General features: G+C 46.5%; 1 protein-coding gene across 2 annotated transcripts; it reads right to left on the bottom strand.

The window, feature by feature from the left end:
• Positions 1–635: 635 nt before the first annotated feature.
• On the bottom strand, positions 636–11,885 carry LOC104676333 (speedy protein E4). Of its 2 annotated transcripts, XM_030926395.1 has the most exons (7): positions 11,600–11,885; positions 10,589–10,819; positions 9,697–9,755; positions 8,847–8,932; positions 6,679–6,847; positions 6,452–6,555; positions 636–969 (listed from the first exon to the last, which is right to left on the bottom strand). In XM_030926395.1, the coding sequence occupies exons 1-6, from the start codon at positions 11,706–11,708 to the stop codon at positions 6,496–6,498; spliced, it is 714 nt and encodes a 237-aa protein (XP_030782255.1). In that variant the 5' UTR covers positions 11,709–11,885; the 3' UTR covers positions 636–969; positions 6,452–6,495. The 2 variants fall into 2 exon arrangements, with proteins under 2 accessions (XP_030782255.1, XP_030782256.1); XM_030926396.1 differs by lacking the exon at positions 636–969 and having other exon boundaries at positions 6,464–6,555; positions 11,595–11,885.
• Between the last annotated feature and the right edge of the window lie 1,845 nt (positions 11,886–13,730).

The following is a 13,730-nucleotide window of genomic DNA, read 5'->3' as shown; positions in this document are numbered from 1 at the left end:
TAAAAGAACTGAATAGAGACTTACAAAATGTCTAAATGATGGTTCAATATGGTAAAGCTGTACAGTCCATCCAAATGAATTTAGGAATTTTATGCAATTGCAATCAAACTTTCAGAGAGTTTTTCCCCACAGATGTTGACAAAACAGTGTAAAAGTTCATCTGGAGAACTGAGTACTTAAGGAACCATCACAAAAGAAGAATGAGAGGGAATGTCCACTGTTAGACACCAAAATGTGTTCTGAGGTGAAAGTGTTAAAACAGGATGTTGCTGGTGTCACTCCAGGCAAAACATCCTCAAGTACTCTTAGGGCTTGAGCAAGTACCTTGCTCTAAGATAGGCCTGACTTTGTGAGCTGTCTAAAGGCATGAAAATTTACAATTTAAAAAGACACTTCTGACCAAAACCAAAGCAAGACCAAAAACACATCTGGAGGCCTGAAATGGGCTACAGGGCCCCAGTTTATGATCCTTGATACAATAAACAGAATAGAAAATCCAGAAAGAGTCCCAAGTTTCTATAGGAATGCATTATATGCTATCACGGCATATCTCAGTGGGGAAAGTGTAGATTATGCCACAAATGGTGCTGGGATAACTAGCTAATTATTTGGAAAAAAGAAAAACATATACAAACCAAATTCCAGATGGGTTTATTTAAATAGGAAATTAAATGTTCAATGTGAAAATTCATTATGTAGCAGGATATCCAATGGAAATGATACTTTTCTGGTTTTTTGCCAATGGTGAGAGAACTGCCAGAACACAGCCTTGATTTCACAAGTCGTATGTGAGTCTCTGAAGACTTTACAAGTCTAATTTACAAGTTTGTATTCCAACCCAAAGCCTAGAGCGTCTTCATTTCCCTGCATCCGCACTGCTGTGAACTGAATCTGTGCCCCCCTCAACATGCATATGTTGAAACCCTGTCTTAGTCCATTTTCACGGTGCTGATAAAGACATACCCAAGTCTGGGAAGAAAAAGAGGTTTAATGGGAAGAAAAAGAGGTTTAATTGGACTTACAGTTCTACATGGCTGGGAGGCCTGAGTCATGGCGGGAGGCGAAAGGCACTTCTTACATGGTGGCGGCAAGAGAAAATGAAAGGGAAGCAAAAGTGGAAACCCTTGATAAACCCATCAGACCTCTTGAGACTTATTTGGATATCAGAATAGCACAGGAAAGACTGGCCCCCACAATTCAATTACCTCTGCCTGGGTCCCTCTCATGACCCGTGGGAATTCTGGGAGATACAATTCAAGTTGAGATTTGAATGGGGACACAGACAAACCATATCAAACCCTAATCTCCAATATAATTGTACTTGGATATAGAGCCTTGGGATGTATTAGCTCCTAAGGGTGGTACCCTCATGGTAGCTTTAGTGCCCTTTTAACAAAAGAGACAGCTTGCTTTCTCTCTCTTTGCTCTCTGCCATGTGACAGAGCAACAGGAAGACAGCCATTTGCAAACCAGCAAGCCGATCTTCAGCAGATGCTACTTCTCCTGGCACCTTGATCTTGGACTTCCTGGCCTCCAGAACTATGCGAAAGAAATATTTAAGATTTCCAGTCTGCAAACCAGCAAATGGGCCCTCACCAGACACTGCCTCTCATGGCCCCTGGATCTTGGACTTCCCAGCCTCCAGAAACGTGAGAAAGAAATGTTTTAAGTTTCCCAGTCTATGAGAATTTGTTAGAACAGCCCAAACTGACTAAGACACTCACTAACATGGTATATTACCAATCTCTTAAATGTTGCCAGTCTGATAGGTGAAGTTACTCATCTGTATACAGTCATTTCTTCTTCTCCGAGTCTCCTGTTCATGTTTCATATGCATTTTAAAAATCAAGTTGCTTTGCATTTTTATTGATATATAGAAGGTCTTTATGTATTCTGGAAAGTAATCCTGTATTTTTGACGCTCACTTCTACTCATCCTAATACTTTTGAGAAGATTGTTTGGACCCTCACTGGATGCAGCAAGAGACAGGAAGGCAACTCAGGCAGTAATCCATGGCATGCTGACCAACAGCCAGACACACAGGCGGATTCACCAAGTCAGCAGAAGAATGAGCTTTCCCTTCTTCTAGGCTTGGGATTCTCTAACAGCAGAGATGGCACTAAACAGGAAACATGGGCAATATTTGGTCTGTTTACCCTGTGACTACATCATTGGCAGATAGACACAACAGACCTGCACTCCCCAAGAATAGTTTTGAATTTCTTTTTTTTTTTTTTTTGAGAGAGGGTCTTGCTCTGTTGCCCAGGCTGGAGTGCAGTAGTATGATCATGACTCATGCAGCCTTGACCTCCCAGGCCCAAGCAATCCTCCCACCTCAACCTCCTGGGTAGCTGGGACTACAGGCGTGCACCGCAACACCTGGCTAAGTTTTGTGTGTGTGTGTGTTTGTGTGTTTGTATTTTGTTTTTTGGTTTCTTTTTGAGATGGAGTCTTGCTCTGTCTCACCCAGGCTGGAGAGCAGTGGCGTGATCTAGGCTCACTGCCACTCCACCTCCCTGGTCAAGTGATTCTCCTGCCTCAGCCTCCTGAGTAGCTGGGACTACAGGCGCATGCCACCATGCCTGGCTAATTTTTTTTGCATTTTTTTTTTTTTTTTTTTTAGTAGAGACGGGGTTTCACCAGGATGGTTTCAATCACCTCACCTCGTGATCCACCTGCCTTGGCCTCCCAAAGTACTGGGATTACAGGTGTGAGCCACCACGCCTGGCCCAGTTTTGTATTTTTATAGAGATGTGGTTTCACCATGTTGCCCGGGCTGGTCTTGAACTCCTGGGCTCAAACAATCTGCCCACCTGGGCCTCCCCAAGTGCTCAGATGACAGGCATGAGCCACTGCACGCGGCCATCCCAAGAATGTTTTGAGTGCTCAGGCTCCGTGCAGACTCTTATTAACTCCCTAGGTTCATCCCATTATAAGTTGACTCTTGGACATTGCACAGACGCTTCTCAAATTCCTCCAAGATCTTACTTGCCTCATTTGCATGTGGTTTATGGTACTGGCGACACGAGGGTCCCAGAATGGAGGCAATCTGTGACAATAGCTTCACGGTTCCATTTGCTGGAATAGTAATTGCGTTCTAGGTTCAGCCCCGCTTGTGGTTACGCAAACATCAGCACTTTGCAACCTCCTCCTCCTTATGTTGTGTGTCTGTCAAGCGTCTCCTCAGAGTTCATTGACTTCAGTATTTTGATTTCTACTAACTAACCCAAGATACTTCCCTCCTCTCATAAATAGTTTTACTGTATGGGCCGAATGCAGTGTCTCACGCCTGTAATTCCAGCACTTTGGGTGGCCAAGGGGGACGGATAACCTGAGGTCAGGAGTTCAAGACCAGCCTGGCCAACATGGTGAAATGGTGCCTCTACTAAAAATACAGAAATTAGCTGGGCATGGTGGCAGGTGCCTGTAATTCCAGCTTCTCAGGAGGCTGAGATAAGAGAGTTGCTTGAATGTGGGAGGCAGAGGTTGCAGTGAGCTGAGATTGAGCCACTGCATTTCAGCTTGGGGAATGGGGCAAGATCCTTGTCTCAATAAATAAATGAATAAATAAATAAATAAATAAATAAATAAATAAATAAATAAAAGTGCCGGGCGCGGTGGCTCACACCTGTAATCCCAGCACTTTGGGGGGGCCAAGGCGGACGGATCACGAGGTCAGGAAATCGAGACCATCCTGGCTAACATGGTGAAACCCCGCCTCTACTAAAAATACAAAAAAATTAGCCGGGCGTGGTGGCGGGCGCCTGTAGTCCCAGCTACTCGGGAGGCTGAGGCAGGAGAATGGCATGAACCCGGGAAGTGGAGCTTGCAGTGAGCCGAGATCACGCCACTGCACTCCAGCCTGGGCGACAGAGTGAGACTCTGTCTCAAAAAAAAAAAAGAAAGAAAGAAAAAAAAAAGATACAAAAAATTAGCCAGGCGTGGTGGCCTTTGCCTGTAGTCCCAGCTACTTGGGAGGCTGAGGCAGGAGAATGGCGTGAACGGAGGAGGCAGAGCTTGCAGTGAGCCGAGATTGTGCCACTGCACTCCAGCCTGGGCAACAGAGCGAGACTCCATCTCAAAAAAAAAAAAAAAAAAAAAAAAAGGAAAGATGCAGCATTATTTTCCAGGGTTAATTAATTCGTTCAAATAACTAAAACCCCATTAAATAAAATATCATTGGATGACAGATAAGCAATCCAGACCAATGTGGTCACAATCATTGTGAAGATGAGAAAACTTCATCTTTATTGCATTTTCGCAGGCAGCACACTGCACTGTCCTCTTTCAAACACACAGCTCCTGTCCTCCTTCCAAACACACGCCCTTTTTAAAGGAACATACAAACCTTTCAATACAAGCTGAAAAAATTGCATCTGAATTATCACAATTCAATAACAGTCAACATCAAATATAAATTTATTTTTACAAGAATTTCGGGGAAATGCCACCGAGCTATAAATATAATAGATACATTATGTAACTACCCTAGGTAATAACAGTGCGCCCTTCAGCAGCACATGTAATAATAGATAAAAAGATTTAAAAATAAAACATGTAGGATAAAAAGAATCCTCTCTTAAAGATGAAAACAGAATTATATTTTTGTGTATGTAACAGGTATAACACCCATCAACTTCATAAGAACAGTGTCTTTTAAAAAATACTTGTTTTTCTAAACTAGTTAAATAAATGTAGTAAGAATGCCATGCCATCATTTTCAAAATAAACAAATAAAATGTCTAGTGTATATTGGACATGTTAGTATATATGTAAGGCATGTTAAAAATCACAACTGAATTCTCACAGTTCAGTAACAAACACTAAACAGAAAATAAACATTTCTATTTACAAGAACATAGGGGAACTACCACCTAGCTATAAATATAATGGATATATTAGGTCAGTATCATAGGTAACAAGAGTGCTCACTTTGGGAGCACATGTAATAATAGATAAAACAATTTAAAGAGAAAACATTTGTGATAAAAAGAATTCTCTCTTAAAAATGAAAACTAAATTATATTTATGTGAATATAATGACCATCACAGAGCTCTAAAGGAACAGCATGTTTTCAAAACTAGAAAAATTCCAAACTATTTCAAATCAACATAGTAATAATTCTATGGCCAACATTTTCAAAATAAACCACTAAAATGTATAGTATCTATTAAACTATCTTTTAAAATCCTATGGCAGTAATTTCATATTTAACAAAGAATTCTGTGACAATCTGAGCGCCTGCGCTGTGCCTTCAAATGCTCTGGACTGTGGCAACAAAGTCCATGGGAAACAGGAACTCCAGCTTCCAGCCCAGGGGAGGTTGGGATTCAGCAATGTGAAAAGGGAGGTGGTGTCGCAGGAAGGGGTGGAACCAGAAACACCCCTGATTTCTCACTTTCCCTCCACCGACTCCTAGAAGTACCTCCACAGCTCCTAGGAGGAAAACCTGGTCACTCTATTTTGCTCCTTCTAGACGAGGCCAGGTTCTTCTAGATGATCTGCATAGGAGGCTCCTCTCTTCCTTCCTGGTGTCTGGCATTAGCGTTGGGATAAACTTCCTGCTGAAAATTCCCCTCTCCCCTGGGCCCTGTGTTCTGGAAGTGAGAGACAGGATGTCACACTTCAAGTAGGCAGATCTCCAGACAGGAAGGTTATTCCCATCCCAGTCCTAGCTAGAGTTCAGAGCAATGTGTAAATCTGATTTTATCTCTAACCCTTCATTGTAAACCCTGATTCTGAGCCATCATTTTCGATTCTGACACTCACACTTTGGTGAGCTTGACTCCAAAAATCACTTAATACAGCCAAGGTCAGCCCCAGTGATCTGCTTCATAGCAAGGACTTTGGGTGGGTCGGCCCAGGGAGTAGAGCACCCTCAGAGAATGTGGCTTTGGACTTCGTCACACTTGGGGCCTTCTGTGTTGTTTAAGATCTAAACTTTTAACCATGCTACAGACATGTCTAATATGACAACCTCACAAACCAGCAGACCAGATTCCTAATCCTGAACCTTAATCTCTCATGCTTAAGTCTAATGCTCGGTCCTAAATGTGGTTCGCTGCACAAGATGTCAACCAAATCTTCACTGAATCCTTTCCCCAAATCAGTAACTCAAGTGTGTCAACCATAATGAACCTCCCTGGACCTAGGTAGTAGTCTCATTTTTGAGACATAATGTCACTCTGTCGCCCCAGCTAGAGTGCAGTGGCAGAATCACAGCTCACTGCAGCCCCAACCTCCTGGGGCTCTGGTGTTCCTTCTGCCTCAGCCTCCTGAGTAGTGAGGACTAGAGGCGCCCACCAGGATGCCCAGCTAATTTTTGTATTTTTTGTGGAGATGGGGTGTTGCCATATTGACCAGGCTTGAAGCCAGATCAAGCAGTTGGGTTCCTCGGATTTTCTTATAGATGAGAATATTCTGCCTTTACCCCGAAGCATACACACGTACCTTCCCTCAGGCCGATGACCTCAGGCCTCCATATCCCCGGAGCTCTAGGAAATGAGGGTGCGATCTCGGGCCCACACCCAGTGCTCTGGGTCATAAGCCTGGATCTGGAAAAACACATACCATTTGAGAAGCCAGGGTCTCCCCAGCAAGACCCCTCCCTGCCCTCCTCCAGCCTCCAATCCACCCCATCCCTCCCCACCCCCACCTCCTCATATGGCCCCACTTACCTCCTCCATCTCCTCTGGGGAAACCCACGTTCTCCAACGCATGGAGCAGATGAGCTGGTATCGAAGCTTATGGAACAAGGGTCGCTGGGAGTAGTCCTTGCCATAGAGGAAGGAGAAGATGTCTTGTTTGGGGGCCTGGTTGTCCTCCTCCATGTCACTGGCCAGGTAGCTGGGGAGAGAGATCAGGCTGCTACTCAGGGGCCCCACCAGGAGGGATCCCTGCCTGAGGGCAGCTTCCCAGAGAGGAGGGGAGGGGACCATCCTCAGCTCAGCACCAACACCCAACCTGCAGAGAGCCCCACCTTCCTTAGGAGGCCCCACTGGACAGAGACCTGCTAAGGGCGCCACTCACACCTTCAGGAAGGCGACGATCCAAGTGGTGGCTGGGAGTGGTGGCTCTCACCTGGAATCCCAGCACTTTGGGAGTCCAGGCAGGAGGATCACTGGAGGCCAGGAGTTAGAGACCAGTCTGGGTAATATGGCAAGACCCCCTCTGAATTTAAAAACAATCCAAGTCTTATCCTAAGGATGTGTCCTGCCATCCTTATACAAGAGAGATGACATCACCTCATCCTAGTCCCCATCCATGTTCCTCCCACGCCCCCCTTCCTTCTCATGTATGCACACACCTGTCTTCCCCCTCCATCATAAGTGCCCCCAAGGACAGGAACTGACTGGTTTGTTTCTGTAAATCATTTCTCGCCTACCAAATGGCCAGTAGAGGGCTTTGTTTATCTTGGTGCATTAATTCAACAAGCATTGCTGTGAACTCTCTCTTCCCATCCTTCCTATTCCCTGGCACGTATGATGTACTTCGTAAGGTTTTGTTGAATAAAAGAATACATGAATGAATGAAGGAAAGAAGGAAAGATTTATCTTATACGCAAATGCCATACGAATAATTTCACAGAGTCAATATAACATGAACAGTTGCAAAATGAAAAGAATTGTGCTGAGTGTTTTAGGAATACTTTGATATTTTGGTTGATTGGGTGGCTCATGTCTGTAGTACCAGCATTTTGAGAGGCTGAGGTGAGAACCCAGGAGTTCCAGAACAGCCAGGGTGACATAGCAAAACCTCATCTCTACTAAAAACCATAAAAACTGGCTGGATGTGGTGGCGTGCACCTGTCATCCCAGCTACTTGGGAGGCTGAGGTGGGAGGATCTAGAGCCTGAGAGATGGAGGCTGCAGTGAGCTATGATCTGGCTGCTGCACTCCAGCCTGAGGGACAGAGCAAGTCTCTGTCTGGTATAAACAAAAACAAAAACTTTGATATTTTGACAAGACCCTGCCTTCAACAGGGGTCTAGTCTGATGGGTTTGGGGAAAAGGAGGGCAGATCAACGAATCCAAAATGGCACATTATCCTAGGATGTAACTGAAGTGCTGCAGGCATGCAGACGCTGGCAGATCAGGGGAGGCATCGGAAAGGCTGTGGGGGCTGAACTGACTTCAACAAATTAGTGGTTCCCTTCAGATGCATACGGGTGCAGGACACCCAGACAGAAAACACAAAATCAAAATGGAGTGGAGGGCATTTGGAAGGAGCGGTGAAAGCAAACCATGAAACATGAAGATGGTGGGCAGGTTTGGTGGTAGAAGGATTGCAGAGAGGGTTGGATTCGCCCTGTGAATCCGGGCCTCCATTTATAGGCAAATCAGCTAAGGAAGTTGTTCAGGTGAGCAGTGAAGGGGTGGGAGCTGTGTTTGGAAAGCTATTCAGGCAGCACTAGGAAGCCCCCTGGCTTGGGGCGGGACTGGCAGGAAGCCCCATCAGGGAGTATTTGATGATGGATCCGTGTTATGCGAGGATGACCTGAATTTCGGGCTCTGTCACGGGAACCTGGAGGAGGAGGATGGAAAATTGCATTTGGTGTTGATATGGGAAGGATATGGCTGCTTGCTTGGGGGGCAGAGTCGTGTCCACGGCTTTCCCCTTAGGACGGGTTTATGTTTCCTTTTGTTTGATTCTACTATTTGTCAACTGCATTTGTGTTTGTTTCTAGAAAGAGCAGACTAAGAACACCACAGTATAATCTTAACATTTTTATACCCAGAGTAAAGAGGAGAACTAGGGTCAAAAAATAGACGAAAGGTTGGAATCCCACTTCCTCCACCGTCCCAGGGTGTTGGATATTGACAGGTGGGAAGAAGCAAATTACTCACAGAGCCAGGAAGAAATGAATGCGTTGGTATTGCCACGAGAAGAGGCCGGCACGGCTAAAGTACGCTATGACCATAGCCAGGAGATACTGATGGAGAGAAGGGAACAGAGAGAGAGAAAGATTGGTCACATCCTGGAAGAGGAAGATAGTGGAGATAAGGGAACAGGGGCTGGGGCGCAGTTGCCTATCGCACAAGGAACCTCGGTGTTGGGTGGCTATGCTCACTGGAGGCTTGCGGGTAGAGAGGTGTTCAAAGTCAGCTGCAAATTCGGGAAGTCAGGGAAAGGGAGGTCTGTGATGCTCCCAAGATGATGAGCTCCGATGGAATCGTTGGAGGGAGTGTGTCTAGGGCGGCTAATGTCAGGAGTGTCTTGGTGAGCTGGAGCAAAGGACTGTCCCAAAGATAGAAGAGGATAGGGGTCGGGAGTTTCAGGACTGTGGCCCAGAGATTCAAGCCCTGGGCAGAGGCAGGGGCCACACGTCCACTATGCAATAGGCCACCAGAGCCCTGAGGGAGATGCTGACAAATTATAAAAAGATTAACAATAGCTGGAGTGTGATGACTCATGCCTGGAGTCCCAGCTATTGGAGAGGCTGAGGCGGGAGGATCGCTTGAGCCCAGGAGGTTGAGGCTGCAGTGAGCTATGATGGCACCACTGCATTCCAACCTGGGCAACAGAACGAGACCCTCTCTCCAAAAAAATAAAAGTCAAAATGTGGGCACCCAAGACTATGGGATCAGTGGGTGGGAGATGGTGGAGGGAGAGAGGAGAGAAACTGTGGTTTTAGATGCTGCACCCTCCCCCAGGACATGTGTTAAAACAGGAACACAGTTGAGTGGAGAACCTTACTTTGTCTGACACCCTCAGATCTTTGTCCCAGGCCAGGAATTTTTGAATGACAGGATCCTCTGTGAAAAGAGAGCCTGTGTCAGGGTAAGAAGCGGAACAGGGTTGCCGTGGGAGCAACAGAGCAGACAGGAGAACTGTGCCCCTCTGGGGGAAGTCTCAGGATTGTGGCCAAGGGTTACGTGGATGGGAGAGGAGAGAAGGACTTTCACTGGGCAAGGAGGGAGGCTCCCGCTCTGAGACTGCCCTGAGGAGAGGCCGAAGGAGGCCTTTGGTGTCAGAGTCTACAGGATGAGGAGCTGTGAATAAGCCATGATGTCCTCCCATCATACATGAAGGGACCACCGCAGAAGTCATAATGGAATTCCCATCATGGCTTCTGGAGATAGTCACAGCTGGGTGTGCCCATGACCTTGTCATCCCCCTCCATGGATGGAGACACTTAGGTTTAGAAAAGTCAGCAAGAGACATAGAGTTTCAGAGGGTTCAGCTGAAACCAAGCTTTCTTTTGTCTTTTATTTTATTTTATTTATTTTATGACAAGGTCTTTCCCTGTCAACCAGGCTGGAGTGCAGTGATGCGGTCATAGCTCACAGCAACTTCAAACTCCTGAGTTCAAGAGATCCTCCCACCTCAGCCTCCCAAAGCACTGGGATCTCAGGCATGAGCCACTGCACCTGGCCGGAAATCAAGCTTTCTTATTTCAAGCGCAGACCTTTATTAAGACCAGCCTAATCCTCTATCTCCTAAGCATCCTCCTCCTGCATGGATCTCTCACCCCCACCACCCCCCCACCCCCTGGAGGGCATCTTCTTACTGGGAAAGAGTAATTATTGAAAGTTTCTGCTTTTTAAAAAGAACCGGGTTGGAGGTGCTCTTTGGGGTATCCTCCTACCAAGCAGCCTGTTGAAGGCCTCGTGGTGCTCAGGGAGCACGGAGGATGCTCGCTTGCGCGTCAGCTTCATCTTGAGCCCACACAGCATCTCCACCACCCAGGTGTCCTGGGGCTCAGGGGCGCGCTCCAACTCCAGCTCCTCCTCCGGCTCTTCCTCGGATTCGTCTGACCATTCCCTCTTCTTTTTCATGCCAAGAGATTGAGGCTGGGGGCTGGGATCTACCCAAGGGTCTGAGTGAAGAAACCAGGCTATAGTGTTGTGTTTCTGCCATTGATCACCTTAGACCCCAACCCAAAAACCTCATACTACTCTTCCATCCTCCCCAGCCTCGCAGACTGTCGGCTTCTCCAGGCCATGTTTCCACCTTTCTCCTTTGCTGATCCCCATCTGCCTCTCCCTCACCTCCCCATTCTTCCAGCTCTCTGTCCTCAAAACATTTTCTCATCACAGATAAGAACTTTCAACTGGAGAAAAATGGAAACCTTCCCTTGAGCTCTTCTGTCTCCTCTCTCTCTCTCTCTTTGTTGGGGGGTGGGTAGGGAGACAGAGTCTCCCTCTTGTTGCCCAGGCTGGAGTGCAGTGGCGCAGTCTCGTTTCACTGCACCTCTGCCTCCTGGGTTCAAATGATTCTTCTGCCTCAGCCTCCTGAGTAGCTGGGACTACAGGCACGCGCCACCATGCCCGGCTCATTTTTGTACTTTTGGTAGAGACAGGGTTTCACTGTGTTAACCAGGATGGTCTCGATCTTCTGACCTTGTGATCCGCCCACCTCGGCCTTCCTCTCTCATCTTTTGAGGGAATCTCCTGACCCCCTTCATTGCTCCCCAGGCTTTCTTTCTACGTGGCCATGCTTAGCCCCATTCCCTGCACCCTCCCCTGATCCCTGGCTTTCTAAATCCCTCCTTTCTTTCCCAGACACCCTACTCAGGTGCTCCGGATTCCCAGTAACTGGCCCCCTTCCCTCTCCTCAGTCAATCATCTCCCATCACTTCTCCCTCCAGTCACCTCACCTGATGGTCCTGGCACTTCATCATCCGTCACCACCTGGGGGGACTGCACCGATGTGCTAGGCTGGGGGCTTTCCTCCTCAAACGGAGGGTGCGCTTGACCACTGGCCATAGTCTCTCCCAAACACTTTGTTTCTGTCCACAGAACCTAGTCCCTGTTCTGTCCAAAGCCTTCTTCCAGACTCCGTTAGGACCCAGAAGAGCGCATTTCTCTTCTAGAGGCTCGGGAGAAGTTAGGAGTGAAGAACAGCTCTGAGAAGTTGCTGTTGTCCACCTGAGCTCCCAAGCACCCAGAGTCCAGTTCTTCCAATCACGAAGGTCGGAATCTCTGATGTCATTGGTCATTCCAACCTGGCAACCAGTTTGAAGAAAAACACACGTAACTGCCAGACTGATCTCTTTTCTTGGAGATCCCGGGTGAACGGTATCTCCTGGCAATGTCCCAACCTCTGAGCATTGTCCAAAAGCATCCTCATGGTCTCCATATTCCTCGTTTCCCTTTCCCAGTAGAGTCTGTGTCTTCACTCTAAACTTGAGGAGTGTTGGGCTCTCCTCCCCACCGTTCCTTCCCATTTCAGAGTCCAGTCTGGTGGGAGAGGGAGGAAGGTGGAAGGAAATTTAGGGTAAGCAGAATGATGAGAGCTTCCAAGAGTGAGATTAGCATATGTAGGAGATTCCGGGCACATTGACTTGTTGAATGAAGACGTTACGTCGAAGCACTCAATGTGGCAAAGCTTTTTGGCTGAATGTTTACTGATATTCACTATCCTGGATCCTATACTGGGGAACACGCATCAATTGCTCTCAAGCATCTTTGAGTCCAAGAGACATTTTGAGGAATGAAAATCATAGGAAACTGTCCATGGGTTCGCACAGATTTTCAATGGTGTCCACAAGCTCAGAGCATCCATGGATCACCTAAAGCCTGCCCCTCCAGTTCAGCTAAAGAACTCTGGTCTATAGATCAACTATTACAACATATCTATTTCACTTGACCCTAAAATTTCCTACTGTTTATGTATTTTATGAATAAAATATCCTGTGTACAGAAAGACTAAAGGGGAAAAATCTCAGCCAGGCCCAGGGGCTCCTGCTCATAATCTCACTCCTTTGAGAGGTCAAGGTAGGAGCGTCACTTGAGGTTAGGAGTTCAAGACTAGTCTGGGTGACATAGCAAGACCTCATCTCTACAAAATATAAGCAAAGTAATCAGGAATCGTGGCACATACCTGTGGTCCCAGTACTCAGGAGGCTGAGGCAGGAGGATAGCTTCAGCCCAAGTGTTTGAGGCCGCAGTGAGCTATGATTGCACCACTGCACACCAGCCTGGAGGACAGAGTGAGACTCAGTCTCAAAAATAATTTTTAAAGAAAAAGTAAAAATATAAGAGCTGGATACTATCTCAGATACCATCCAAAAAACCTGTGAATTCTGGCACAGCTTCCTAACGGGCTCCTAGGAGTCTCTTGCTGATGGGAAAGGCACAACTGAATGAGGAAGCAGATCCCGTCCCTGTGGAAGTCCAATTGTCAGGAAGCTCTGCTTCTGTTGACTGGACCTTCGCATTCATGATGCTTTGAACCATCAGAGCCGGTTGGATCCTTTTACAACAAAACAGAAAATCATCTTTCTCTCCTATTTAATGGGCTTTCAAATATTAGAAGATCAATATTCTGTTGCCATTAAAATTTATCTTCTGTATCATGTAAAGTTCTGATTAATTACTCTTCAAGCCAGTTTCGCATATTCCTCTGTCTTCTAGGCACCTTCTGTAGACAGGCTACAATAAGACAGCCATCTTAAATTATGTCAATATATTATCCAAAAATGGGCTAAACAGCCCAGGTTTCATCTGATATGTTCAGGGAAAAACAAAACTATCACTTCTCCCCTTCTCTTTTCCTTCAGTGATGCAGGTTAATACAACAATGGCTGTAGGTATGCACCAAAAATATTGTTAGAGTGAAACAGAAGCGCGTTACTGTTGTAACAGTAACAGGGTCATGCCTGTCATCCCTACACTTTGGGAGGCCAAGGCGAGAGAATCACTGGAACCCAGGAGTTGGAGACGAGCCTGGGTAACGTTGTGAGACTCCGTCTCTCCAAAAAAATTTAAAATTAGCCTGGTGTGGTG

Source organism: Rhinopithecus roxellana, unplaced genomic scaffold (genome assembly GCF_007565055.1).
Source record: "Rhinopithecus roxellana isolate Shanxi Qingling unplaced genomic scaffold, ASM756505v1 contig2727, whole genome shotgun sequence".
Classification (NCBI taxonomy): Eukaryota; Metazoa; Chordata; class Mammalia; order Primates; family Cercopithecidae; genus Rhinopithecus; species Rhinopithecus roxellana.
The sequence above is the reverse complement of the archived record's forward strand: the minus strand, read 5'-3'. Positions and strand labels throughout refer to the sequence as shown.

Coding starts and splice junctions, on each gene's coding strand:
- LOC104676333 (XM_030926395.1), bottom strand. CDS start 11,708: ATGGCCAGTGGTCAAGCGCACCCTCCGTTTGAGGAGGAAAGCCCCCAG. Junction 6,848..8,846: donor ATTCATTTCTTCCTGGCTCT/GTGAGTAATTTG, acceptor CTCTCTCCCCAG/CTACCTGGCCAGTGACATGG. Junction 6,556..6,678: donor CCCCAGAGGAGATGGAGGAG/GTAAGTGGGGCC, acceptor GTGTTTTTCCAG/ATCCAGGCTTATGACCCAGA.